Source organism: Chionomys nivalis, chromosome 7 (assembly GCF_950005125.1).
Source record: "Chionomys nivalis chromosome 7, mChiNiv1.1, whole genome shotgun sequence".
In the NCBI taxonomy this organism is placed as follows: domain Eukaryota; kingdom Metazoa; phylum Chordata; class Mammalia; order Rodentia; family Cricetidae; genus Chionomys; species Chionomys nivalis.
This window is the reverse complement of record NC_080092.1, coordinates 12,677,069-12,703,212: the sequence shown is the minus strand read 5'-3', so window position 1 is coordinate 12,703,212 and position 26,144 is coordinate 12,677,069. Positions and strand designations below refer to the sequence as shown.

The 26,144-nt window shown below is 54.8% G+C and overlaps 5 protein-coding genes across 9 annotated transcripts; 2 read left to right on the top strand and 3 right to left on the bottom strand.

The window, feature by feature from the left end:
* Positions 1-36: 36 nt before the first annotated feature.
* On the bottom strand, positions 37-1,153 carry Mrps34 (mitochondrial ribosomal protein S34). The gene is made up of 3 exons (XM_057773728.1): positions 807-1,153; positions 590-632; positions 37-507 (listed from the first exon to the last, which is right to left on the bottom strand). Exons 1-3 carry the CDS (start codon positions 1,125-1,127, stop codon positions 215-217), a joined length of 657 nt encoding a protein of 218 aa, XP_057629711.1. The 5' UTR covers positions 1,128-1,153; the 3' UTR covers positions 37-214.
* Positions 1,154-1,161: 8 nt separating this feature from the next.
* On the top strand, positions 1,162-4,366 carry Eme2 (essential meiotic structure-specific endonuclease subunit 2). 2 transcript variants are annotated; one of them, XM_057773722.1, is made up of 8 exons: positions 1,162-1,473; positions 1,596-1,732; positions 2,113-2,205; positions 2,825-2,916; positions 3,073-3,166; positions 3,323-3,438; positions 3,538-3,727; positions 3,798-4,366. In XM_057773722.1, the coding sequence occupies exons 1-8, from the start codon at positions 1,245-1,247 to the stop codon at positions 3,966-3,968; spliced, it is 1,122 nt and encodes a 373-aa protein (XP_057629705.1). In that variant the 5' UTR covers positions 1,162-1,244; the 3' UTR covers positions 3,969-4,366. The 2 variants fall into 2 exon arrangements, with proteins under 2 accessions (XP_057629705.1, XP_057629706.1); XM_057773723.1 differs by lacking the exons at positions 3,073-3,166; positions 3,323-3,438.
* Positions 4,338-10,029, bottom strand: Spsb3 (splA/ryanodine receptor domain and SOCS box containing 3). Of its 3 annotated transcripts, none has more exons than XM_057773727.1 (7): positions 9,928-10,029; positions 8,761-8,898; positions 6,022-6,199; positions 5,723-5,910; positions 5,543-5,645; positions 5,343-5,468; positions 4,338-5,117 (listed from the first exon to the last, which is right to left on the bottom strand). In XM_057773727.1, exons 2-7 carry the CDS (start codon positions 8,884-8,886, stop codon positions 4,774-4,776), a joined length of 1,065 nt encoding a protein of 354 aa, XP_057629710.1. In that variant the 5' UTR covers positions 8,887-8,898; positions 9,928-10,029; the 3' UTR covers positions 4,338-4,773. The 3 variants fall into 3 exon arrangements, with proteins under 3 accessions (XP_057629710.1, XP_057629707.1, XP_057629708.1); XM_057773724.1 differs by lacking the exon at positions 9,928-10,029 and adding an exon at positions 9,525-9,923; XM_057773725.1 differs by lacking the exon at positions 9,928-10,029 and adding an exon at positions 9,605-9,923.
* Positions 10,030-10,290: 261 nt separating this feature from the next.
* Positions 10,291-14,807, top strand: Nubp2 (NUBP iron-sulfur cluster assembly factor 2, cytosolic). Of its 2 annotated transcripts, none has more exons than XM_057774899.1 (7): positions 10,291-10,385; positions 11,460-11,578; positions 11,678-11,876; positions 13,059-13,213; positions 13,354-13,464; positions 13,690-13,759; positions 14,202-14,807. In XM_057774899.1, the coding sequence occupies exons 1-7, from the start codon at positions 10,370-10,372 to the stop codon at positions 14,345-14,347; spliced, it is 816 nt and encodes a 271-aa protein (XP_057630882.1). In that variant the 5' UTR covers positions 10,291-10,369; the 3' UTR covers positions 14,348-14,807. The 2 variants fall into 2 exon arrangements, with proteins under 2 accessions (XP_057630882.1, XP_057630883.1); XM_057774900.1 differs by having other exon boundaries at positions 10,363-10,385; positions 11,661-11,876.
* Positions 14,808-15,558: 751 nt separating this feature from the next.
* Igfals (insulin like growth factor binding protein acid labile subunit) lies at positions 15,559-18,792 on the bottom strand. The gene is made up of 2 exons (XM_057775821.1): positions 18,729-18,792; positions 15,559-17,629 (listed from the first exon to the last, which is right to left on the bottom strand). Exons 1-2 carry the CDS (start codon positions 18,742-18,744, stop codon positions 15,834-15,836), a joined length of 1,812 nt encoding a protein of 603 aa, XP_057631804.1. The 5' UTR covers positions 18,745-18,792; the 3' UTR covers positions 15,559-15,833.
* Between the last annotated feature and the right edge of the window lie 7,352 nt (positions 18,793-26,144).

Sequence of the window (26,144 nt, the reverse complement as noted above, 5' to 3'; positions counted from 1 at the left end):
CCACGTAATGAAACCACAACAGGGGCCACTTCGTGCCTTTATTTGCAGACCAAAGTGCGAGTAAGAGGCCGCCTGAAACCGACAGCTTATCAACTGCCCCACCATTCACTGGGAGGTCTGTCAGGGCTGTAGGGGCTAACTCTCCACCAAAAGGGAGACCTGGCACAGTCAAAGACACTTGCCCATCAAACGACTTCTCTGCCCGTCCTGGCAGTTAGACTGGAGTTCCCTTGGCCTTCCCTTTGGTCTCCTGTTTTGCAGGGTAGTCCCAGGGATGCACCCGAGTCCTCTCCAGGTTCAGGAGCGGCTCCTGGACACTGGTATCCCCGTTTTTCTGTCGTTCAGCAAGGATCATGGCCCGCAGCAGAGGTGGGTAGGGGACAGGGTTCAACCTGTCCTCTGGTTTCACAGTGAACGCAGTGAAGGCCTCCTCTTCATGCTTGGGTACCAACCGCCAATCGTGGTACATGACATGCTCGATTTCCCGAGCCTCATCCTCACTCTTCCCTGGGGAAAGAAGACAAGCTGACTGCCTGCTGGTTGGATAACCTGCGAACCATAACAGGCTCCAACTAGTACCCAGCCTTACCTTTGAAGGTCAGGATGCCCCAGGCCCTCCCGTGGTCCAAGTTCTGCAGAACAAGAGGGGGAATTATCAACACAGACCCACTGCCACTAAGTTACGTAGGTAAGGGAGGCATACAGGCCCAGGTGGTTAAGGGTGGGTAGAACCAGCCGGTGTGGTCCAGGGTGGGCAAGATGAAGAAAGTGTAGACAAGAACGGGCAGCACAGGGAGAGAGCGCACCTGCGCCGTGTAGTCGGGCCTCACTCGCGTGAGGCGCCAGTAGCACGGCTCGTCGTGCTGCCATAGCCAGGACTTGCGGGTGACCAGACGGCCCAGGCCAAACAACGGGAGGCGAGCGAGCAGCTGTAGGAGGCGGCTCTCACGGCGCACGTCGGCCCAGGCGCGCACCGGCAGCCGGCGACCCGAGTGTGGCCGGGTCAGAGTCTCGTAGTCTAGGGCGTAGAGCTGCGAGTCTCGCGGCTGGTTCCGCTGCTCGCGCAAGGCGCGTATGCGGCGGGCCAGCTCAGCGATCAGCCGGGGTCTCACTCTCTTCCGCGCCATGCCTGTGTCCTTACACCGCCGGAAACTTGTGCTTCTGGAGCTCTCCCGATCCGGAAGCGGTCGGTGTCCTATACAAAAGCATCCGGGTACATCCGGAAGCTGTAGGAAGGGTGGACTATGGCAGAGGGAGAACCCAGGAGAGCTACGGGCCAGCGTCGCGGCCGGGGTCGGGGCCTGGGTCAGCGGCGACCTCAAACCTGGGAGATCTCCGACTCAGACGACGAAGGCGCCGCCGCTAGTAAGGGGGGCACGCAAGCCTCTAGTACAGTAAGCGAGCGCCGGACTGCGGCCAAGGCATTACGGGCGGATCAGGTCCTGAGTCGCCTGGCGGTGTGCGTGGATCCAGGTGCGGGGCCGAGGGTGGAGAGGCTGGGAACTTGGGGCTGGCTCCACGTCAGGGTGGCAGCGTCATCCACAAGCCCTCACGGGAGAGGGTGAAATGACCGAGCTGTCGCCTACCGGGCCCAGCTATCCTGGAAGATGCAGGTTCCGATATCCTGATGGAGGCGTTGGGCACGCTAGGCTGTGAATGCCGCATCGAGCCGCAGCTCCTGTCCCGCAGCCTGCAGTGGAGCGTCGTGAGGACCGACCCAGCCCCCAGCAGTGTGAGTGTCTCACTATCACCACCCTAGTGCCAGTCTTATTTCAGGTTTCACTTCGGCCTCTGGCTAGCGAAGTCTCTGCATCTATTTTTCTTGCCTCGCACAGGAGTAACCTAAAAGCTGAAGGATGCCCAGTCGCATTTCTTAACACAAGAAACCTGAACCCAACTGCTGCCAGAACCTCCTGTTGGCAATGAGGATGGGTTGTTCATTGAGTGGGTTAGTTTTGTAGTCTGGGAACTTCGAGGGAGCAGTCCTGGCAGGCCTGAACATCACTGTGTGGAGAGCTGGAGAGTTATTGACAGTGTTTGGTGGCTGGGCAGTAGGGGGAAAACCCTTGGGCCCACACAGGTGGTTAGTAGGGCTGGCGATGTCCCCTACAGGTGCCGCTGGAGGTGTGGCCTGAGGATGAGCGGGAACAGCTGCTGCTGCTAGAACCCCAGGAGTTTCTTCAGAGTGCTGTGCAGCTGACCCAGGTATCTGGGGAAGATCTGTCATTTGTCTTGTAGGGCTGGAGCTACCATAGAGGTGTTGAGGGAAATACAAGGAAACCTGCTGAGCGCTCTAGACACAAGAGGATTGAAGGTCCTCTGGGAGAACTGAGAATGGTGACCTGGACTGCAAACTGATCGGGGGTGGGGGAGGAGCCTAGAATTCTGGCTGGTAGTACCCATATGCGCTGGCTGTGGGGTCTGCCTACAACGACTGATAATCCCTCACTTGGCTGCTCATGTTCCTTGAACTCAAGGGGAACAATGCCTAGCTGATATTTGCCTGGAGTACAGTTCTGCTGATCTCTTAGTGGGTGCTAGTGTCCAGGGGTCAGCATTTGTCAAGCACCTGCTGGGTGGCCAGCCAATGGCCAGCCTGGGTGTAAAGTGAACCAGAAGCAAGGGGACCGGCTCACTTCTGCACCGTAGCTGGAATATGCCTGGGTACTCCTGGGCCTTAAGGAGGCCGAGCAAATCCCCAGAGAACAGACAAGACCCGGGAGATTCCCCCAGTTCCCTCTTGCCTCTGGAAACGCCACACTGGTGGCTATGGCGCGCTGCCGTGGCCCATCTGAGAGCAGATGTGTGATGGTTCTTCTTTCAGACCACAGGTCCACCTTACTCCACGCCCTGGCTGCCTCCCAACAGTCCAGCCCACCTCCACCTGGCTGTCATTGGACTGGATGCATACGTGTGGTACTGCTCTCCCTGAACCAGTAGGGCTGGCTCGGGTGGTGTTCCAGTAAAATGGGATTGCCTCTAGGGGCTGCTGTGTTCCAGCCGGCCCTACTTGCCCTGGGTGGACCCTGCAGAGGCAGGAGACTTGGAAGCCCAAAGGTTCCCTCTGTTCAGGTCTCAGCAGCCCAGTTCTCAGAGGACATGGCAGCTAAATAAGTCAAAGGAAGCCCACGGCAAGGTGGCCGTCAGCTGGCCTGAGGTGGAGGAGGTAAGGGCTGCCACTGAGTTGCGTTAGATGACTGGCCTCAGTTTCTGTACTTGGGTTGCTGTATGGCGCCTGTCAGAGCTAGACTTTGTCCCCAGCATAATTGGGTTGGCACTCCTCAGAGGACATCCAGCTCATACCCACTGTCATGCTCCCCAGGCCCTGGTGCTGCTTCAGCTCCATGCAGACCTGGATGTGCTGCTGGTGGCCTCATGGCAGGAGCTGAGTCAGTATGTGTGTGCCTTCACCAAGGCTCTCTCCCAGCGCCCCTCCAAGTATGCATCCCCGCAGGGACGGAGTGAGGTGGGACAGGGCTGGAGGGCCGCACAGATGAAGGTTCTCAAGGTTCTGTCTGGGTTTCCCTCTCATTTCAGGCAGTACCGGGACTCCCAGGCCTTTTCCTTCTGCACAGCAGGGCACTGGGCCTCAGGTCAGCAAGTGGCCAAAGATGGCTCTGGGCTCCGAGGAGTATGGTGGCGGCAAATCAGACAGTTCAACCGGGTCAGCCCAGCTGTGGCTGATGCTGTTGTCACCGCCTTCCCCTCACCCCGCCTTCTGCAACAGGTGAATCCCCAAGTCCCCTTCCCAAGACTAGGACCTAAAGCCTGCATACTCACACCTGTGCCCATTCTAGGCTCTACTGGACTGCGGCACAGAGCAGGAGCGCCTGAATCTCCTAACTGACCTCCCCGTGAAGGTCCACAGAGGCAGGCAGCCCCGGAGGGTGGGACCTGACATTTCACGCCGAATCTGTATCTTCTTGACCACCACCAACCCCCACCTCCTGCTGGACCTGAGCTCTTGATCACACCTGTGACATCCTTGGGCTGCTGCTTGCCCAAGAGACTGACTAGTCACTCTGAGAGGCAGGCAAGGAATGGGCCCGACCAGCATACTTTTTCAGTCTGGGGTAGACCGTTGTTCTCTGGTCAAATGGAAGCATCTTGAGAAGCTGGGCAAGTAGGTAGCAGGGATGACTGGGGCTTCAACATGCCCTTGGCCTGGATCCTGGGTGCAGGAAGCCTGGTGGCAGAAGGTGGGCAATTCCCAGTCCCATTGCTATCTGGAAGTTTAGGGTACATCCTCAGGAAGTAGTAAGAGACCCTTGGGAGAAGAGATCCAAGCTGCTGGACAGACACAGTGAAAGGTAAACCATAGGCACGGACAGCTCAGGCCTTATTAGGGACTGTTTTAATGTTATATAGCCTATGGGAACGAGACAAAACCCTTCACAGGGCACCCACTGACATCTTTGTAATGGGCAGGAGCTGACAACATGCAGTTGCAAGTCAGGAAAACCCCAAGGCCCTGTGGGTTGGGACAGCCCATCTCCTTTTTCCTGGGCTGTGAGTGTTTGAGTAAGCTAGCATCCCAGGTTTATAATCCAGGTCCTGAAATGTTTGGGCTGCTGTTCCCAAGATACATGGCAACTCAGAGCACAAACAGAGTGCTGCTCCTCCAGCACATGCAGTAGAATGGCCTCCACGCTCCATGGCCATCAGAAGACTGTCCTGGCTTCAGGGAGACGGGGACAAGCCTGGACCTCAGTTCTTCCTCTCCTGCTGCCCTGGAAGGGACAGAATAAGGGAGCCGTGCTTCAGCTGGAGAAGTCAGCTTCTTTTGCAGCGCTTCCTCTGACAGGGCCTGGTCTCGGTGCTCTCAACACCAGCTGTGGCTGTGCCAGGAGGGGGTCCAGGGGACTTCCAGTGGTTGCAGTTCATGCTCAGGACCCAGCCCAGCTTGTTACGTAGCACTTGCTTGAGGCCAGGTGGCAAGGGCAGGCCCTCGAGGGTATCCCCTGAGTTTGGCCGCAGCTGGCGCAGGCGATAGCAGCACAGGTATTGCAGGGAGGTGGAGCTGGCACAGGAGCGAATGACTTTCATGCTGCTCTTGGCAGCTGTGGAGCACACCATTGGGTAGAACCTTCTGTTTTGCAGCCGGGTGGCAGCCACTCCTGGAAGGAAGACTCAACTTGAGTGTATGTAGGTCAGGAGCCAAGAAGCTCCTCCCATAATACACCCAGGTAAACAGCTCATGCCACTCTGAACACAGAAGACAGACTCAGCTTGGTTTCACCTGTCTACCCTGGAGAGCCTCAGATCAGCTACCTGACTGCACCCTATGCTCCATCTTTGGTCTCCAGCACCTGACTGAGACCTGGTCAGGAAGGCACCCTCACCTATGCACTTCCTGTTCTTGAAGAAGGTCAGCGTCCCATGCCAGGTGTCCAAGTGTACGCCGATGATAGAGCCCTGGCCGAAGCGTGAAGAGAAAGTCATCTTGTCGCCTTTGTGATGGAGGAGCCCTGGGAGAGCAGATGGGTAAGCCTGGGAGGCCTGTGGCACTGCCGGCCCCGCCCACAACCCAGGCAATACCCACCAGTGTAGGAGAGGCCCCAGCTGTCCTCGTCCCTGCCAAGCAGGCTGCAGAATGTGTGATGGTACTTGTCCAGGTCTACATCTGAGGTCCCGATGCCCACCATCTGAAACAGTGGGGCTGGGCTAGTTAGGTGCCTAGGGGCTGGGCCCATGGCAGCTACCCTCTTGGCTGGCCATTTACCATGTCAGTGCCATACACAGGAGAGGTCATCTTGATTTCCCAGAAATGCTGGCCATCCCCTAGCTCCTTGGTGCCCCGGATGGCCGCAGTGCCACAGCTGTACTCCATATGAAAGCTGACCTTGCGGTTATCACAGCTCAGCAAGGTGGCTGAGGACTTGTTCAGGTCATCCCAGACCCAATCAAAATCTGTAAGACAGAGGCCCCAAACTAGGCAGAGCTGGGGCAAAGCAGCCTTACTCTGGTGCTAGAGAACCTGCCCAGCTCCCCCCACCCCAGGCTCCAGTGACGGGCACTCACCCTCATCCTCCTCACCACACCGGCAGTCCTTGCCGCGGTGTGCTGTGTGTAGGCTGTTGCAGAAGGTAGCCTCGTTCTGACCCTCACAGTCACAGAAGGACTCCCCTGTCACAGGCACAGCACTGGGGATGGATGGTGGCAGGGAAGAGTACTCAGGGTCGGAGTCAGAGTCGCTGTGCTGGGAGGAAAGTGACAGATTATTCTAATTATGGCAGCTTTCCCATTGCCAGGCTACCTGACCCTTTTCTCACATCCTCCAGAAGAATCCAGACACCTCCTGGGGTTCTCCAGTGTCCAGCATAAGCAGCCTCAGTGCTAAAATTTGACTTGTATGCCTGAGAGTACAGTGGAATGGGGAGGTGTTCCCAGGGGACAGTGTCTCACTTGACTTCTAAATGGACTCTGAAATTCAATATACAGCCGCCAGCACCATTTCCGCACAGCCAGAAGCCTGGCCACCACAACCACATGAGATGGGGGCCCTCCAGTGCCCACCTCCTGCCGTTTCCAGGTAGCTCAAGGTTTCCTAAACCACAGGACTGGTACTGTCAGCAAGGTCTAGCATCTGGCTCCTCACAGCCTAAGTAAGACCTAAGCCTTAGGATGTGTGCTCCCATCCCATGCAGGGTTACCGGAAGCAAAAGGAACATACGCAGTGAATCCTAATGGGCTAATGTAGCTGCTTCAAACTCCTCCAGAGATGCAGTCCATGTGGCTGGAGCTCAGTCCTTGGAGGCTGACAGAGGTATAGACAAAGCAGGGCTGGCCAGGTTCCAGCTACTGACACTACTCCCATTCAGCTGCTTGGCAGTCTCCCTGGAGCTTTGGCTTCTGCCTCCTTGGCCTGCCATGCCCTACACAGTTCATGACCCCTCTATAACCTGAGCAGACCGCGACCATATCAGTTCTGTCATCCACCCTGGAGTCACATCTATTGCCAGCCAAATATCCAGCCCTGTGACGCTGGGAAGCATTCAGCCACCAACGGAAGCTTGGACCCGATCTTTCACCCCCGTATTCTCACAATATTCAGGGCTCTCCACTGTCCTGTTCTCTGCTTCTTTTGCAATACTGCCAGCTCCTCGGGCAAGGCCCCAAACCACACACCGATCTCAAGAACCATCATGGTGGCTGTTCAGTACCGTGAGGAAGTAGCCAGCAGCAGACAGCTAAGGGAGACTGGAAACTGACCTTCAACTCCAGGCCTGTATGCTGGAATAGGGGAGTAGTAACTCCACAGGAAGCCAGACACAGGATGTAGTAACCGAGGTGAACCTAGATCCCTCAGCAGCCAACCAGAACAGCTATCCTGTCTGAAGGAAAGGCTTATAGGGCAGACCTTGCACCCACTGGCAAAGATGGGCTCCTCTAAAGCCAAGGCAAACCCAGTGAATCAGGAGTCAGGGTATACAGTCAATCTACCTTAGGACAGGAAGGAGGGAGGATGCGGCTCAACCCAGCAAAGGGCCCAGGGACACCAGGAACTGACAACTACATGATAGGCATGTGTGTGTCACTGCTGCCATCCCTCAGTGATGACTCTGAGGCAGTAGCAGGCAGGCATACAGGCTGCTCCAGGGTACACTGTCATTGGGCATGGCTGAAAATTTGGGCTGACCTCTCAAGTTCAGAAGACCCCACTGACCAAGTCAGAAAACCTATGGCTTCCAAGTTTCCTCACACCCATGGAGGCTTCTAGAAGGGACTCTGTTGTAGGAAGCTATGACATCAGAGTAGAGGCGACACAGGGCGGGCCAGAATACCAGTCCAGTAAAGCAAGACTGATGAAGAGCAACCCCAAGGGCCTGCCTTGTCAGGTGTATCAAGCTGGTATGTACCCTGGGCCCTGCATTCCTGGGCCTCCCTGTGCCTGGAGTCAGCAACAAAGGATGTCTTTGAAATCTGAACTCAAGAACTAAAGATTTAAGAACAAAAACAGAAGCATTTGTCGATGGCCTGAGTTTGACCCATGGGTACCATATGGTAGAAGCATCCTGACTTGACATGCTGATCATGGGGCATGTGTGCCCACACAGTAAATAAACTGCCTCAAGGCCAGCCTGTGTTACAGTGTGAGACTATTTCTAAAAAAAGAAGCTGGTGGTGGCACATGCCTTTCATCCCAACACTTGGGAAGCAGAGGCAGGCGAATCTCTGAGTTCAAGTCTAGCTTGCCAAGGCTACACAGAAACCCAGTCTCAAAAAAAGAAAAAATAAAGACCACAGATCCTTTTATACACATGAATGTAAAGTGAATATTTGTGTAGCAGAAGAAACATACAGGGTGATCAAGATGGTCCAGCCTGTGTGTGCTTGCTACAATAAAGGACAACCTAAGCTTGATTCCCAGGTCCCAAATAAAGGTGGAAGGAGAGGACAAGCCCACAAAGGAAAACAAAAATTGTCTCCTGACATCCACCCATTAACTGTGTCACACAACAGTAAACAAAACAAAAATATCCAGAAGGTGGGTACCAAGTTGGCAACAGTTATTCCAGAAACTGGTAGGGCTGATGAACAGGCATCTGTTGTGCACTGACCAGCACTGTCGAGGACTTACATTCCCTGGGCAGGGATCCCTGTCCGCCTTGATTCTCTGTCACTCTCAAGCTACATAGTCTTTACCAGGCCAAAGAGCCCCCCTTCCAAGCATGACATACCAGGAGACAGTCCACCCTCAGCGACTTTGTCACTCTCCATCCATACATTGGTCAACTCCACCTTGTCAGTGAGACCTACCTGCCCATCAGAGTCATAGCCCCAGTTAGTGGTGCCTGCCAAAGCCACAGCTCGGGCATCTGTGTCTCGGCGGGCTGCACTCAGAACAAAGTGCCATGCTCTGCTACTCCGCGGACGCCGGGCCATTGTGGAAAGGACCTAGAGGAAAACTTAATTGTTAAGTCTTAAAGACACATGTGTCAGAATACCGAAACAAGACCAATACCTAGACTCTGCCCCCTGGTATTTCTGGGCCACCTGGCAGGTTAGGCCACAGACCCACCACAGGATGGGGACTACGTGGCCCTGGACACTCAGCCTGGGCTCCAGAAACTCCCACAAGCTCATACCTGGCTCCAGTATCTGAGCATCTCAATCAAGCCCAGGGCGATGGTGTGAAACGCAACCCAGACACCCATAACTCTGGAGGTGCCCCAGCCCATCTCTGCGTTCCGTTCAGGAGCTGCTGCCCCTCGGGTATATGACACTTAACTTGCTCCTCCTCCGCTGTCCACTTTGGCAAATGGCATCCCCAGCATCCAGTTCCTCATGCCAGAAACACAGCTGTCACCCACTCCTGAACCCCTTCTTCCAGCACACCTGAAGTGGTTCCAACTTGTCGCTGGAAACCCACCGCTTCCTGCACCACACAACTCCCTCTGACCCATCCCGCTCCACACACTACAAACCCAGCTCAGTCTCGGAAACAACCTTAAACTCCACTCAGGCCTTGACGTCGTTCCTGGGACAAAATGCAAGGCTCTGGGAGGGCTAGATCTCCTCACCCGAGTGGTCTGTCTGGGTCTAATAGTCGACTCCGTCCGAGTTGCCTCCTGTCCCCCGCAGATCCACTGCACTACCCTACCTCGCCCCAGTCACCCACAAAGGGGCCAAGCGCGGCCGCGCCCAGCACTCCGCAGCAGTTGGGCTGGCTGAGCGCCGGACAGGAGTACACGGTAGGGACCCAATGAATGAACCTCAGACGTCCCGGGACGCGGCCGCGCTCGGCCTCCGCGGGGCCAGAGGCTCGCGGATCTCGCTACGACGAAGCGGCTGGCACCTGGCTCCGAGGTCCCCGCCCAGAAACCCGAGCGCCACCGCCGGGGAACAAAGGGTGGCCGGTTTGACCGCCTGCAAGGTCAGCGCGCCGCCCGCCGGGCCTGGCCGGGCTGGGCCGGCGCGGCTCACCTGCGGCCAAGCGCTCCGCCGGCGCTGACCCACTTTCCGTTCCGGCCGCGACGCAAACAATCCCCGCCCCCGCGCTGCATTGGCCGGGCAGCCGAAGGCGGGCTCTCCTGCGGCTTCGCGCGGGGGCGGGTCTCGCGAGACAGGGCTGCTGTCGAGAGGCTTGCTCGACCTGTCAATCCTGAACCAAAGTTCCTACTGGTCCTCAGTAGAGCTGTCAAAAAGATTCTCGCATCACTATTGGAGAAGCATGCGGAAGTATCTCTGTGTCCGTGGCGTCATCATCAGTTGCCAGGATCGGGTTCTCCTCAGGTGATTGGCTGACGATTGCGAGACTAGGCCTCTCAAAATGAGCCAGGGGCGGACTCTTGTTGCCATTGGTTCAAAGACTCAGCGAGTTTGGAGAGAAAGCGGAAGGGAGCCGCGAAGAGCAGCTGGCGGCGGGATGGAGGCGGCAGCTGGTGAGCGTGCGGGCCGGCCAGGAGTGAGGGGTCGGGGAAGTCCGAAGGCGGACCGAGTGCAAGTCACCGGTGGCCTGCACACAGAGTGGCCTGAGACGCCAATGCATGGCATGTCCCCTTGTTTACCTAGCCAGCCGGGTGACACGGATGCACTTGGAGGCGGTTACGGCTGCTCTAGGTCCTCAGCCTTGCTCCTCCGAGAGAGCTGGGAGTCCGCTGCAGTCTGTAATGTGGAGTCTGTGCATTCGGGCACAGGTGCCGCGTAGCTGTATTAAACTAGCCTCTATGTTTTCTCTGTCTCTGCTGTGAAAGACCCCCCGAAGGATGTCTTTCTTCTGGGGAGACCCCCTACCCAAGGATCAGTCGAGACCACTCGTGCGGATGCAAACAGCAAGAGGATTTTTTATTCTGTCATGACAGGGTCCTTCAGGTTCGGGATATGAAGGACATCCACAGCTGTTACAGCCCATCTTTTAAAGCAAAAAGCCACAGAGACGGGGGTGGGGGACGACACCTGTAGGTTGTTTTTTAACTTATTGGATTGGCTTATTCAAAAAGGCTATTACCAATAATTAGCTGGAGAGTGATTGCCAGATCAGATGAGGTAAAGGGAAACTTCTGAAGGTCACTTTGCCCCTTCCCAGGGACTAAGTCAAAACATCAGTAACTGAGTCAACACCTAAGGGTTATCATGCCCCTATTCAGGGAGATGGAAAGTTTCCAACATCTCAGTACGTGCATGCATAGCTGTTATGTCCTTGGTTTTAAGGGGAGGTGGGGAAGTACTGAGAGTCATCAGAAATGACTTTAGATTTTTCTACATTTTCTTAGGGTTGAGGGGGCTTGCAAATGCATTTAGAGTCTTTCATGCTGAAGTTAGCTGGCATTTAAGGATTATCACAGGTGGAGCGTTCGCACACGGTGTCACGTGTGCACGTGACTTCAGTTTCTCCATCTCAGGCAGAAGTGAGACCGAGACAGGTCTGGGACTTCTAGAAGACCTTCTACCAGAGTACCTTTGTCTTTGTCGCTCTCCCGGACACCCTTTTCTCACCAACTCCTTTTTCTCACCAGAGCCCGGGAATCTGGCCGGAGTGCGAAATATCATCCTTGTCCTCTCTGGAAAGGGGGGCGTTGGGAAAAGTACCATCTCCACGGAGTTGGCCCTGGCGCTGCGCCACCAGGGCAAGAAGGTGAGGCCTCGACCCGGGCTGACACCTGCTGCACTTAGTTTCCAGCTCCCAGCAATCCTGGAGGGCTTCTCTCCACCCTCAGCCTCCGCTTTCTTTTAGGTGGGGATCCTAGACGTAGACCTGTGCGGGCCCAGCATCCCACGCATGCTCCGTGCACAAGGCAAGGCAGTGCACCAGTGTGACCAAGGCTGGGTGCCTGTCTTTGTGGATCAGGAGCAGAGCATCTCCCTCATGTCTGTGGGCTTCCTGCTGGAGAACCCTAACGAGGCCGTGGTGTGGAGAGGTCCCAAGAAACATGGTAAGAACTCAGTGGGCGGGAGGTCCTCCAGCTGACCCTTCAGTACCGCTTTATTGCGGCTACTTTCCCTCCTATCATAGTAGCTAGGTATTTGGTAAAGTAGGGATCTAGCCCTGGCCTCTTGGTATTGGAGACTCTGTGCCAATGGACCGCTTCCACGGCTCATGCATGCCCACCCAGCTGGATATACACACCCCTGTGTCCCTGAGAAGCCTCTTCCAGCTTCTGTGACAGCCATATCAGCCTCTGAATGGAGAGAGCGACATGGGACCCACACAGGGGAGTGTTGGGACCAATTAAGTCCTGACCTTCATTTGGATGTTGGGATTAATGAGTCCTGGCTTTCAGATGCTCTACCCTGCTAGAACCTTCTAATTGGAGTTACTAGAAGCTATGCCTAGTTAGAGGATCAGAGGAATTTTCACCTGTTGGCCATTGACTGCAGTGTATTTAAGCCTACATGGTGTTAATTAAAGTGGGGCTTTTGGTATCAGTGTTAAAAGGTCGGTGTGTCTCTGCGTCTGTATTCTCAACCTCCAGCCCGAAGCTCGCGAACTGGGTTCTAGCGCACAGAGCTCAGACACGGGGGCGTGGTGCGCGGCAGGGGAGAAGAGATGTGTTGTCCATCTCTTAGGAAGGGAGGTCTCCTGAGAGCCTGGCCCTCTCTCAGCACACGGGTCTGCAGCGCAACAGTGTGTAGTGGGCCAAGCGCTGAGCTCCAAGGAGGTAACGTTAGGCCATCCAGGCTGTAGTGAGGGGCTGCCCGGAAGAAGAGCACACTTAGAAGGAATGGCTTGCTGCTCCATGCCGGCAAGGACTTTCATGCCAGACCATTCTCTGGCCTAGAGGACCAGAGGCCCTTTGGGGAGACTCAAGGTTCCATCCTCATCCGGCGCTGTACGGGGTAGAGCCGGGTCGGATGGAGTGTGTGGAGGCAGTTCAGTGCTGGCGGTAACACGGCTGCTGGGAAGCATGGAGTGCTGTGGGGCCCCCGAGCTCTGCCTCCCCAGTCACCTCACAGATCAAGGACCCTTGCTGCTTTGTGTGTCAGGTGTTCCCATTGTCCCCTGAGAGTTGCCCAGTAGCTGCTGGTACATCTGAGGCTGGGGGCTGGACAAGATGGGCCTCCCCAGCCTAACCCCCCCCCCCCCCGGTTACTGTTGGTCTCTGGGGTCTCGGCAGCACTGATAAAACAGTTCGTGTCTGACGTGGCCTGGGGAGAGCTGGACTATCTGGTTGTGGACACGCCACCAGGGACTTCTGATGAGCACATGGCCACCGTGGAAGCCCTGCGCCCCTACAGGCCCCTGGGGGCCCTTGTGGTCACCACACCACAGGTACTACGGCATCTCCAACGTCACCTGGGGCGTGTGTCTGTCTGTGTCCTGTTGGGCTGGGCTGTGGTGGGCCATGTTCCCTGCTAATTACGTGGTTCTCGGCTGACATGTGGCTGACTGGCCTCTACTCTGATCTACAGGCAGTGTCTGTTGGGGATGTGAGGCGGGAGTTGACTTTCTGTAGGAAGACTGGGCTGCAGGTCATAGGGGTCGTGGAGAACATGAGTGGCTTCGCCTGCCCACACTGCGCTGTGAGTCTCTGAAGATGGGCGGGCTTAATTCAAGGTCTGAGGGAGTGCAAGACAGGGCAAGCAGTCAGAGGCTTCCAGTAAGAAAGTCCCCTGTCCATCAGTCCATAAGTGACTTCCTGGCCAATGAAGACACTGTTCCTACCTGGGTATTCTCCCTGGAGCAGCTGGAGGTCTCACCTTGGCCGTGGGTCTGCAGACCGGACCCTCACAGCTTTTGTTTCCTAGGAGTGCACCAATGTCTTCTCCAGGGGTGGAGGGGAGGAGCTGGCCCAGCTGGCTGGAGTCCCCTTTTTAGGTAAGTGTCAAGAGCAAGCCAGCAAGGGTCCCAGATTGCACCTACCATGCTTCTGAGTGGGCCTGACTTCAGTGAGTGTCGAGTTTGGTTTATGTGGGCCGCCCGCCGCCCAGCAGTCTTCTGGGAGTGCATGTGGCAGGGGTACCAGGCTCTGCCACTTGCCCCAGTTATTGTCAGAGAGGTCAGCAGCCTGAGTTTCTGGTGAGTGTGTGGTGGTTGACACTCCTCACCTGCTGAGCCTTGTTAGGCCTCCTCTTATTTTTGTTTGTTTCTTGGGGAGGGGGTTGTGGCACTTGCCACAAGGAACATGAGGAAGCCAGGTGACAGTTTGGGGTGGGGGGGCCAGTAGGTCCCGGAGACTGAACGTGGGTTGTCAGACTCAGCAACAGCACTTCCACCACTGAGCCCTCTGTCAGCCCTTCCCTGGCCTTTGCTGTTGCAGGCTCGGTTCCCCTGGACCCCCAGCTCACCAGGAGCCTGGAGGAGGGCCGTGACTTCATCCAGGAGTTCCCCAAGAGCACTGCCTACGCCGCGCTCACTTCCATCGCCCAGAAAGTTCTGCACAGGATGCCCGCTCTGCACTCCTGACAGCCTCCCAGCCTCTGTCCACAGCCTACAGGAGCAGGGGGAGCAGGTGTCCTCAGGACTGGCCTGAGCAATGGCTGGTCTGTGCGATGACCTCCATGCAGACATCTCCCTGCAGGCCCCAGTGACATTCCCAGGAATGTTCGGGCAGAATTTTCTTTACCGTCAGCGGCCTCGCCAGACTAGTTTGTAGCTGAGGGGACGGTTTGGGTCCTAGTTTCTTGAGATGGTCGCAGCCAAAACCTCCACCCTATGGGCTTTGTCCAGCCGTAGTTCCCTCCGCCCCAGATCCACAGGCTGCTCAGACAGCACACTATACACGAACTGACCAGTACGTTCTCCTCTTGACTGACCCTGAGTGCCCACAAGGACTGTGTTGTGGAGCCTTCCGTGATGTACTGTGTGGTTTACTTGGTAACTTACGGGAGTCTACCATTAAACTATCTCCCTACCTTGTGGAGAACCCAGCATCCAGACCCTTCTGTCCTCAGTGAGATGGCTTTTGCTGTGTTCTAGGTCTGGAACAGGCAGTATTAGTAAAGATATAACAGGGCCTGAAGAGATGGTGAGGATGTCTGTCTTGTCTTGGGGATAGGTGTCAGCACATTGTGTTTTCAGAGACCCCATGGGCCTGGGGCAGCTGGAGGCCATAGGATGAGCTGAGGAGTGACCTGAGGCACAGAGCCCTTCCTCCTTCCTGGAAAGGTCAGGAAGGAAAGCTCTGGAAAGCAGATGATGACCTGTTATGTCTTCCTGGGGCAAAGCTGAGGTCTCCAGGGCACAGTGGGGGCCTGGGGAGCAGTCAGATGGGAAGGTGCTGTCCTCACATCCCACCTGCCTCCGCCCCAGCACCACTGTTCAGGCCCAGCAGTGAGCGATGTGGTGACCTCCACAGCTGGGCTCTGACCACCTGGGATCCGGACAGCTGTGAGAAGCCCACCTGGTCCCAGTGTCGTGCCCTGAGGGAAGGCTGCAATGCCAGGATTTGGGAAGATATAGGTGCCTGTAATTCCTTGTGTTGGAGGAGAGGGTCCCAGGAAACCCAAGAGGGCATGGACGCAGCAGGGTGAAGTGGAATGCATGTTCCCAACACCAGCAAGGCACAGATGGGCTCAGGTAAAGCTAGGACAGGGTAGAAGAGGTGGGGACAAAGGACGGAGACCACAGGTCACCTTCCCCAAGGGCACACTCAACAAGCCGTGCTTAGTGCTCGCTTTTAATTGTTGCCAGCAGGGAGTGCTGCTGAGTGCTTCGCCTCCTGGTTGGGTCCTTGGGCACCTGGCCTGTGCCCACCTTTCTGAGTTTAGGCCACATGGCTGCCAGTACTGCCCTGCTTCTAGGAAGTGAGCGGCCTAGGACCTGTCCCCTAGAGATGGGTAGGTATTCTCCGCCCCTCCCCCCACTGGCTTCGAGGGCTGGCGATTCTGGTAACAGAACTGTCCTGACCACAAGGCAGCATTAGGCCAATCCAGGCCAGTGGTAGCCAGAGTCAGCAGTGTGCAAAATGTGTTTCACTGATGTCTCGGAGGTCGAGGCCTGAGACGTCGGCAGGGCTAGCACAGGTGATGTTGTTGTAGGTGTGCACCGGTTGGCAGTCATCCCCCTCACAGACAGTCTGAACAAAGCGGGGGACAACGCCAGGGCTCTGCAGGGCAAAGTCACGCAGTGCCTTGAGGGAACAGTGGCAGTCCCATGGGTTGGCATCAAGCCACAGGCGCTCCAGGCCAGGCTGTGGCGAGAAGGTGTGCAAAGAGTTGTTCCTGAGGCTGAGGTAGCGCAGCCGCCCTAGTCGTGAGAAAAGGCCTTCCGACAGCCCCTCCAGGTGGTTGTGGGAGATGTCCAGCCAGAAGGCCCGCTGCAAGGGGCTCAGGACATCCTCAGACAGCGCCGACAGCCGGTTATACGAGAGAAGCAGGTATTCGAGCTGACCAAGTCCCTGGAAAAGCTGGCGGGGCAGATGTGTGAGCTGGTTATCAGTAAGATCAAGCTCAAGGAGTTCAGAGAGCCCCGCCAGGCTATGTTCCTCGATGCTGGAGATGCTGTTGCCCCTGAGGAAGAGCCTGCGCAGCCCCGAGAGGCCGGCGAAAGTGTGCAGGCGGATGCGGCCCAGGCAGCTGTGCTCCAGGTGCATGCTGTGCAGCTTGCCCAGGCCCTGGAACACTCGCTCTGGGAGGCTCTTCAGACAGTTGCCGGAGAGATTCATAACGGCCACATTGAAGAGACCAAAGAAGGCACCCACCTTGACCTCGTGGATCTGATTGTCATTGAGCGTGAGCACCTCCAGCTGCCCAAGGCCCTCAAATGTCTTCTCTCCTAACTGCCGGATGCGATTGTGGCCAAGCTGCAGTTCCTCCAGGAAATGTAAGTCTTTGAAAGTACGGGGCCGCAAGATAGTGATGGCGTTGTGTGCCAGGCGCAGGACATGCAGACCCAGCAGGCCTGGGAAGGTGTCCTCCAGGAGGCCTGCCACGCGGTTATGGGACAGGTCCAGCCAGCGCAGTGCCTTCATGCCTAGGAAGGCACCGGGGGCCACAGCTGTGACAAAGTTGCGGTCCAGGTACAGCTTCTGCAGCCTGGGCAGGTGTATGAAGACGTTGGCTTTGACGCTGCGCAGTGCGTTCCTGCTCAGGTCCAGCTCTCGCAGCTCACCCAAGCCACAGAAGAGCGAAGGCTGCAGGTAAGCCAGTTTGTTGCCAGCCAGCACCAGCTCCCGGAGGTTACCCAGGCCCTGGAACACTGTATCGGGCAGTACCACTAGACTGTTCCAGCCCAGGTTGAGGTCCCAGAGGTGACCGAGGCCCCGGAACAGCCCCTCTTCCAGCCGGCCCAGGAGGTTGTTGCTCAGGCTGAGTGAAGCCAGGCTGGGCGTGTGCGTGAACAAGCCAGCAGCGAGGCCCCGGAGCAGGTTCCGCTCCAGGTGCAAGTGGTAGAGGTTCTGCAGGCCCAGCAGCGCCTGGGGCTCTAGACTGCTCAGCCAGCTGCCCTGCAGGTTGAGGAAGTCCAAGCTGGACAGGTTTTGGAAAGCCGCGGAGGGGATGGAGGAGAGGTTGTTGCCATCGAGCCACAGGGCCCTGGTGCTCGCTGGGATGCCATCAGGCAGCTGTGTGAGGTTCCTTGAACTGCAGAAGACGCTGAGCTCCTCTGTGTGGTCGTCATAGCTGCAGGTGCAGGTGACAGGGCACGGGGGGCCCTCGGCATCTGTGGATGCTCCAGGATCTGCCCCTTGCAGGTCACAGGAGCCCAGTGCCACCCAGAAAGCCAGAAGTACCACCAGGGCTGGGCCTCCTGTGGGGAGAAGGGCTTGGCAAGGAGGTGCTCAGAGGACTGTGACCCAGGATATGAGCCAACCCCTGGGCTTCCCTAGGCCTCAGCCACTGTAAGAGAAGGGTGTTGTTTGAGGTCTGAGACCTGTGATCAACCGTCTTTGATATGATCCTATCCTTGGAAGTAACTTCACTTTTCCAGTTCACGGGACCAGTGAGTGGTGGTCCCCATCTCATTGCACCCAGGGCTTAGAGGCTTCCATTTCAACCTGGCTCCACAGGCAACCCTGGCCCTGGCCACTAGGCCATGTGGCAGTCCGTGCCCTCTGGGGTATACACAGTCAGGCTGAAAAGCAGAGCCGAGCTGTTGGCCAAGACCTGGCTGTTCCAGAATATTCTGGAACAGACCCGGGCAGCATATTCATTTGTGGTCCCCAGTGACTGAACGGCAAGCTGGGCACTCCCTGCCTGCTGGGCCCTTAGCTGGGAGAGGCACACCCTACTTGCTCCCCAGTTATGCAGCCTATACCACCTGCTGACAGAAGAATGGGGTCTAAAAAACCCTGACTCCACTCACACGGCTCCACCAGCACCTTAGGTCTACCCCGAGAGCGCCAGCTCAGGCTGGGCAGCACCATTCCGCACCACACAGCCTGCATCCGGCGTGACTGCACAACGGTTCTGGAGTGAGACTTCATGGGGCAGCTCCTGGCATTGTGGTAGCACGCCAAAGGCAGGCAAGGATAAGACTCTGGCTTCGTACTCACCCGGGGCCGGGCCCCTGAGAGGAGCAGTAGCTAGAAGGGTCACAGGCTGTGCCTAGCACACCGTCGCGGCAAGCTGTGAGGTAGAGCTGTGGGGAGCTTCTTTCTGCACCTCGACATGCCCAGGGGTTCGGTACTTGTTCCTGCCTGCCCTGCCTTCGTTCGGCCCTCCCCCCAGTGCCACCACCAAGGGAGAGCATAACAGACCCCTTGGGGTCATGATTAGCAGAATCCAAGACCCAATCCAGAATTCCCACCAGCCCACCCTGAGCTGAGCTAACTGCAACTTTTCCCAGTGTGCTCAGGGCTGAGGGCCAGCTACCCTCAGAGCAAGTGGCAGGGATACGGGGTCCTCACCTGTCCTCGGGGCCATTGCGCCTCACACAGAACTGGCTGCAGGCAGGCAGTGAGCGAGGGCTGCCTAAGTGCAGGCTGCTGCCCTCTGGATTTCCTCACTGCCAGTAGCTGGCAGCCTTAAGCTGGCCCTGCCCCACACTCGGTCTCCTTTAACCCTCTCGTGCTGGGCAGCTAGTCTCAACCGCAAGTCTCCTGGGTGCAGATGGTGCAGGGGAGACGTAGGGCTCTGAAGACTGCCCATGCAGGTGTTGAAGGTAGAGGCTTGTTGGAGTAGCCTTACAGGATCTGGTGCTCAAGATAGAGAGGGCCCTCTTTCCAAGTAGGTTCAGCCAAGGTGAGAATACCCTAAGGGAGCTCGCAGATCCTGGGGAACCCCCCACTCACTCCCATTCTGAGCAGATGGCTGTATCGGGTTAAGCAGTTGCTGCCAGTTTCTTACAGACCTTCCTGTATTTCTAGCATGTTGCCTGAGCTGGGGTTTCTTTTTTCTTTTTCTTTTTTTTTTGGGTTTTTCAAGACAGGGTTTCTTTGTGTAGCCCTGGTTATCCTGAACTCACTCTGTAGACCAGGCTGGCCCCAAACTCATAGAGATCCACCTGCCTCTGCTTCCCAAGTGCTGGGATTTAAAAGTGTGCACCACCACCGCCTAGCTTAGCTGGGGTTTAACAGGCTAAGTGGGTCCCACCGTTTGGGCTTCCCAGCCCAGGGGTTTGTCCAGGGCTCTGTCTCAGCCTTCCAGTGACCTCTGGGTCAGCTGATGTCTGGCCACTGCCCCTCCCCCAGGGCCTCTTCTAGGAACACCTGGCAGGGCCACCAGCTACCTCATGTTTGCCTTCAGTAGCACAGCCCTCCTGGGGAAGCCTGGCAAGAGGACAGTGGGACACCCAGGCCCTAAGGGCCAGGGCCAGCAGCCTTCCACGGGCTCTGACTGTCCTCAGCGGCAACAAGGGCCTAACTACCACAGTTCCTTGTGTGTAGAGCCCCCGGGTAAACGTGCTGCCTCTGGGGGAGGTTAGGGGACTGCTCATGGGGCCCTCAACTTGGCCCTGGCTCCACTCACCCTGCCGGAGCCCCATCTCAGCTTCCTCCTCCAGGGCCTGAGAGCTGTGACCTGGCAGACGGACGCTCAGCTCAGCGAACCCTGCCTTGAGCTCTGTCCCTTTGCCCTGCCGGGGTGGTGGGAATGCACACGGGAGGGGCCAGGTTTCAGGGGGAGCACTTCTCGGGGAGGGGGGGCTGGGGGACATCAGGACCTATCTCCAGGCAGACAGAGGAAGTAGACAGGTCTGGGAGGGTCAGGGGGCTGTGGCTTCCACTCTGCTGCCTCATCTCTAGGGCATTTTCCAGGTTATTCCTCAGCCTCTTTTCTGAGAAATTATAGATCAGCAGGGGCAGGCTCCGCCCAGAGCCACAGAGCAGTTTACACAGGAAAAGTGCAGGCTCAGCAGGGCTGTGGGGCCAGTGGCCTGCCTCAGTCTCTGTTGGGAAAGGGGGCCGGGCAGCAGTGCCTGGGAGTCCCTGCGCGGCCCTGCTTTACTCTGGGCTGGGATGGATCTTTCTGTCCACTGCAAACACCTCTGGATGTGGAGTGGAGGCCTTAGCAGGCTTTTGACAGCTTGGTTAGAGCCAAGTCAGCCTCCTGGGTCCTGAGTCACACAGCACAGTAACATAACCAGAGTTCTCTACTCCCCAACAACCCAGCTATCCTGTCAAGGTTTCCTTCCCAGGGCCATGCTCGGGGCCCATGGGGCCTGTGTCTAGCCCTGAATATACCATCAGATGCAGAGTGCACCAAGTCAGCCTCTGGACATCATCTGAGTGAGACAGCCATGTGGTACATCTGTCAGAGCTGGGCGCTCAGCTCCTCTCTCCAGGACCACTCACTGAAGCTGTGGTGGTGGCTCTGAGGCCTGAGGGAATGTGGGTGCTTCTGTGAGCGCAGGACTTGGGGTCCATATGGCTTCCCTAGCCCTCTCCGCGTGTGAGCTACTGGTAGATGGCTGTCCTAATGGTCTGTGTTTTCTGGGTCTCTGCTTAGGCCGAGCACACTGAAGCTATTGGCACATTTCTGTTTGAGACTCTTGTCAGTTTCTCTCAGATCACCCGTCAGTCTTGAGATTTCTTGTCAGGAGCTTTGGGTTTTTCGTTCTGTGTGTGCAGGCACATGGTTCTAGGCTGGATACAGGCCAGGGCCTGTGTGCGAGGCTCGAGCGTACTCCCTTACTCCCCCAGCCAGAGTTAGTAATTTCATGTTTTAATTTTTTTTTTTTTTTGAGACAGCCTAATGTGACGAACTTGATATGTAGCAGGTGAGGCTTTAAACTCCTGGTTCTTCTGCCTCTACCTCCCAAGTGCTGGGGTTACAGCTGGAATTACGTCACCACTTCAAGGCTGACAGAACCTTACTACATAGTCCAGACTGGTGCTCAAATTCACAGTGGCCCCTTGCCTCAGCCTCCAGCGTGCTGGGCTTATCGAAATGCAGCATGCCCAACTAATCCTTCATAATTTTTTATGTAATTTGATTTATCAGACAAGAATTTTGAATCCTGATTACATTTGTACCTAAACATGTTCCCTTCGGCACCTCGCGTCCCTTTTATAATCTCTTCCATTGCTATCAGCAGCTAGCCTTGCATCATTCTCTTGCTGTCTTGGTCAGTCTGGGGTAGCCCAGAGTGTTGTCAATAACCTAATAACCTGCAATGCTTGAGGGAAGGCGGGTCTGCAGGATCTTTTTTTTTTTCCCTGAGACAGGGTCTCTCTATGCAGCTCTGGCTGTCCTAGAACTCACTATGTAGACCAAGCTGGGCTTGAACTCACAGAGATGCTGCTGGGATTAAAGGTGTGAGCCACCACCACTCAGCATGACAATGTCTTTCTGTTCAGAAACATTTTAGTTTCATGTGGTTCCTTTGTCTGCTGTTGGTATCGATGCCCGTGCTACCAGGGACCTGTTCTAACCCTTTGCTGCGCCTGGAAGCTGAAGCTCATTCCCTGATTTGGGGAACTGGTCGTATGCTGAGGTCCTTGACCCATTCAGAGTTGAGTTTTGTATGGAATACGAAGACTCATGTTTCATGTAACTATCCAATTTTATCATCATTTGTTGATGCTTTTCTCAAGTGTGTATTAAAAAAGAATCAGGCCAGGTGGTGGTGGCGCACGCCTTTAATCCCAGCACTCGGGAGGCAGAGGCAGGCGGATCTCTGTGAATTTGAGGCCAGCCTGGTCTACAAGAGCTAGTTCCAGGACAGCTAGGGATGTTACACAGAGAAACTGTCTTGAAAAACCAACAAAACAAAACAAAACAAAAGACTCAGGCCCGGCAGCAGCCTGGTCCAGGTGTGTGGCTGAGCACCATCACGGCACTGACGGTTTCCCTCTCGAGTCACGCTTGGCTCTATTCCAGGTCTCTGCCCTATCCAGGCTGTGTCAGGCGGGCTTACTCTCCTGGCGTGGGCTTTAAGATGTTGACTACTTCCCCAATCTCTAGGCAGACCCACAGCTGAATATTAGGCGGAGTTTGGGGAATCCTGTGACAGAGTTAGGAGGATTGTAGGAGCCAGAGAGGTCAAGGACACAAGAAAACCCACAGAATCAACTAACAGGGGCTCCTAGGGGCTCACAGAGACTGAGCCTGTGTAGGACTGACCTAGGCACTCTGCATATATGTGACAGTGTGTAGCTTGGTCCTCTTGTGGGACTCCTAACAGTGGCTTTTGGGACCCTACTCCACATAATGGGTCACCTTGCCAGCCTTAATACATGGGGAGGTGCTTAGTCTTACTGCAGCTTGATATGCCATGTTTTGTTGATACTCATGGGAGACCTGCCCTTTCCTAAACAGAAACGGAGGAGGTGGATCTTGGGGTGGGAACAGAGGGGGAGTGGGGAAGGGATGGAAAGGAGGAAGGGGAAACTGTGACCAGGATATAAAATTATTTTTAAAAAATCAGGTGAGCATAGGATCTAGTCTATCGATCAGTTGTCGGTTTTTATTCCAGCATCATGCCATTGTTAGAACTCTGTAATATAACTTAAAATCAGGATGGTCCGTATTTAGCTTTGTGTGCTGTGTATTCATACATGTGGAGGCCTCGGACATCCAGTGTCTTCCTCAGTCACTTTTCTGACATTTTTTGAGGCAAGACTCAAACTGAAACAGCAGCTCACTGATTGGCCAGACTGGCTGGCCAGAAGGCCCGAGAGATTGGTGTGTCTCCGCCACCATGTCACAGAGCTGGGGCAGCAGATGTGCCCACAGCCAGCTCTGTGGGGGAGGGGTCTTCACGCAGGCCGTGTTTTCAGAGCAGGCAGCTGCACTGACTGCCATCTCCCCTTTCGTGTGTTTTCTTGGCCATTCTTTCATCACTTGTGAAAAAGTGTAGTCTTTTTGCCCTTTTTGTGTTAAGAATATTTTTATGGCCGGGCGGTGGTGGCGCACGCCTTTAATCCCAGCACTCGGGAGGCAGAGGCAGGCGGATCTCTGTGAGTTCGAGGCCAGCCTGGTCTACAAGAGCTAGTTCCAGGACAGGCTCCAAAGCTACAGAGAAACCCTGTCTCGAAAAACCAAAAAAAAAAAAAAAAGAATATTTTTATGAGTGTTTGCCCGCATGTATGTACTGCATGCAAACCTGGGGCCTACAGAGGCCAAAGGAGGGCACTGGATCCCCTAGAACCGGAGGCAGACAATTGTGTGGCCCCGTGTGGGTGTCTTGACTGTTGAGAAGACTGTTCATGGCACCCAACAAAAACAATGGCCACCAGCACCATAGTTCATTCTTGATTCTGCCTCGCGTCCTGGTGCCTAACCTTGTCCTTGTACCCCACTCTCGTGGTACCCACTTCAGGTAGTCAGTGGTCGCCAAACCTTCTTTGTCAGAGTTGTTTTGGCTCACGTAGCTTCTTTGAATCACTGTATAATTTTAAAACCTGCTTGTTACTTTCTTAAACACATCCTAGGATCCTGCTGGGGTTGTGCTTTTTAAATCTGCACATCAGTTTGTGGGGAACCAGTATCTTAGCAGCGCTTGTCCCATTGGTGAGCATTGGTTTAGCTCCTTCATTTCTCTTAGAAACATTTTGCCATTTTCCCTATGTAAACCTTACATTTTGATAAAAATGGTTATTAGTTTTGCTGCTACTGAGAATGAAATGGCTTTGATTTCACTTTTGGGTTACTATGTAGAGATTGGGTTACTACTATGTAGAGATACAATGAATCTACCGTTAATTCTAGTGTGAAGCAGTACTCCTTGGGGTTTGCTGTGCAGGGCTGTGTCATCAATTTACCTTCTCCATGTCCTGGCATGCTTTTATGTTTACTGCAGTGCCCTTTGGAGTAGCAAGGGTGGATGACTTTGCCTTGCCCCTAGGTAGGAAGAATTAAGTCATGTGTCATTGTGACCTGGCTGTATAATTCTCACAGAGAGAGGCGGTGTATGTTTGCCAGAGATGCCCATTTCCCAACCCCTGGAATCTGTGACCATTACAGGACAGAGGGACCATACTAAGATCCCAGATGAGGACAAAGTAAACACAGGGTCCTAGCTTTGGAAGGTGATGTGGGAGGCCGAGTCGGGAGGGCTCAGCCACGGTCTCCGGCCTTGCAGGGGGAGAAAAGGCTGTGAGCTGGGGTCGGAGGTGGCTTTTAAGAAGCTGGACAGACCAAGGACACATTTCTTGAGCCCTCAAGAGTGAGCTCTGAGGACACCTGATGAGTCAACTTCCAGCCTCCAAACTGCAAGATGGTGTACCTGTGTATTGTGTCTCTAGGGCTGTAGACTCTCATAGCAACAGGTGAAGGCACACACGGGTACTCTTTCAGGCCACGAAAGCTCCAGTGTTTGTGGAGAGATTTTGTGAATGAATGTTGGACACTGCCAAACACTCTTGTGAGCAGATCCTATAGGCTTTGCTCTCTATTCATACGGCCAGCTAACGTTCAGTCTTACATTTCCTGAAGTCAGTCCCACATGGTCACAGTATATGTTGCTGAAGTTGAGTTAGCAATATTAGGGATTTTTGAGTTTTTTATATGTTGGTATCTTTCTTGGGCTTTAGTATCAGAAAAACATTAGTCTGGAAACTGAGTTGGGAGCACCCCCTCGGTGTGATAGAACACACCGGCAAAGCCATGTGACCTCTGCCAGACTTCAGTTTGGTATAGGTGTGTTCACAGGCCACTTCCAAGAGACTTTCCCTCTCAGGCTGATGCGAGAGGACCATGAGTTGGAGACCAGTCTCAGCTACAGAGACCCGGGGTCTCTGAAACAGACCCACACATGCACATTAGTCTGTGTTGCCTAAGGTGGTCTCAAACGATTTGCATGTAGCTGACAGGCACAGCTAATTATCCTTCAGCTGGGTGGCTGTGTCTGTCTGGGGATCGGTGGGTTTCATTTGTTTCTCCTATGCCCTACATCAACCCTGGGAACGTTAGGAGCAGCAGTAATTTCTTCCTTCATGATTTTTGTGATATAGCTTTAATTTTGATCAGTGTGAAATGTTTTATCTCTTCAAAGAACTTCTGGTTCATGCTTTGCCAGTCTCATCCATCCTTCCCGAGGGACAGGTGCACTTTTGAGGCAGGTCTTGCTTGTAGCCAGTGTGTCCTAGAACTCATTTGCTCTGAACCCAAGGCTGGTCTCAAACCCAAGCAATTTTTTGCCAATGATGGGATTACAGGTGTGGGCCATCATGGTGACTTTAATGTCTCACTCACTCCGGGGTGGACGGGTGTTGCACGTGCTCTGTCTCAGCTTTGCCTCTGATCCTTTTGAGTTTCATTTGTTTTCTTGTTTAATATAAAACCTGCATTTTGAGACCTTTTAGTCTAAGGACAGAACTCAGGGTAAAATCCCTGCTATGTTTGCGACTCTACGTTCAATCGAGCACTGCACCACACCCACACAGGCACACATACCTACACATACATACACACATACCTACACACACATACACACATACCTACACATACACACACACATACCTACACACACATATACACATACCTACACATACACACACACATACCTACACATACACACACACATACCTACACATACACACACATACCTACACATACACACACATACCTACACATACATACACACACATACCCACACACATACCTACACATACATACACACATACCTACACACACATACACACATACCTACACATACACACACACATACCTACACACACATACACATATACCTACACATACACACACATACCTACACATACACACACACATACACACACACATACCTACACATACACACACACATACCTACACATACACACACACATACCTATACACACATACCTACACACACATACACACATACCTACACATACACACACACATACCTACACACCTACACATACATACACACACATACCTAC

Bases quoted from the DNA above. Each gene is read 5' to 3' on its own strand.
- Eme2 (XM_057773722.1), top strand. From the start codon at position 1,245: ATGGCAGAGGGAGAACCCAGGAGAGCTACGGGCCAGCGTCGCGGCCGG. The intron at 2,917-3,072 runs GTACTGCTCTCC...CCCTCTGTTCAG, and splicing joins GGACTGGATGCATACGTGTG to GTCTCAGCAGCCCAGTTCTC. The intron at 3,728-3,797 runs GTGAATCCCCAA...TGCCCATTCTAG, and splicing joins CACCCCGCCTTCTGCAACAG to GCTCTACTGGACTGCGGCAC.
- Nubp2 (XM_057774899.1), top strand. The intron at 11,579-11,677 runs GTGAGGCCTCGA...GCTTTCTTTTAG, and splicing joins TGCGCCACCAGGGCAAGAAG to GTGGGGATCCTAGACGTAGA. The intron at 13,760-14,201 runs GTAAGTGTCAAG...TTGCTGTTGCAG, and splicing joins GGCTGGAGTCCCCTTTTTAG to GCTCGGTTCCCCTGGACCCC.
- Spsb3 (XM_057773727.1), bottom strand. From the start codon at position 8,886: ATGGCCCGGCGTCCGCGGAGTAGCAGAGCATGGCACTTTGTTCTGAGT. The intron at 6,200-8,760 runs GTAGGTCTCACT...CTTTCCTCCCAG, and splicing joins GCTATGACTCTGATGGGCAG to CACAGCGACTCTGACTCCGA. The intron at 5,911-6,021 runs GTGAGTGCCCGT...TCTGTCTTACAG, and splicing joins GTGTGGTGAGGAGGATGAGG to ATTTTGATTGGGTCTGGGAT.
- Mrps34 (XM_057773728.1), bottom strand. From the start codon at position 1,127: ATGGCGCGGAAGAGAGTGAGACCCCGGCTGATCGCTGAGCTGGCCCGC. The intron at 633-806 runs GTGCGCTCTCTC...CTTGTTCTGCAG, and splicing joins GGCCCGACTACACGGCGCAG to AACTTGGACCACGGGAGGGC. The intron at 508-589 runs GTAAGGCTGGGT...TTCTTTCCCCAG, and splicing joins GGGCATCCTGACCTTCAAAG to GGAAGAGTGAGGATGAGGCT.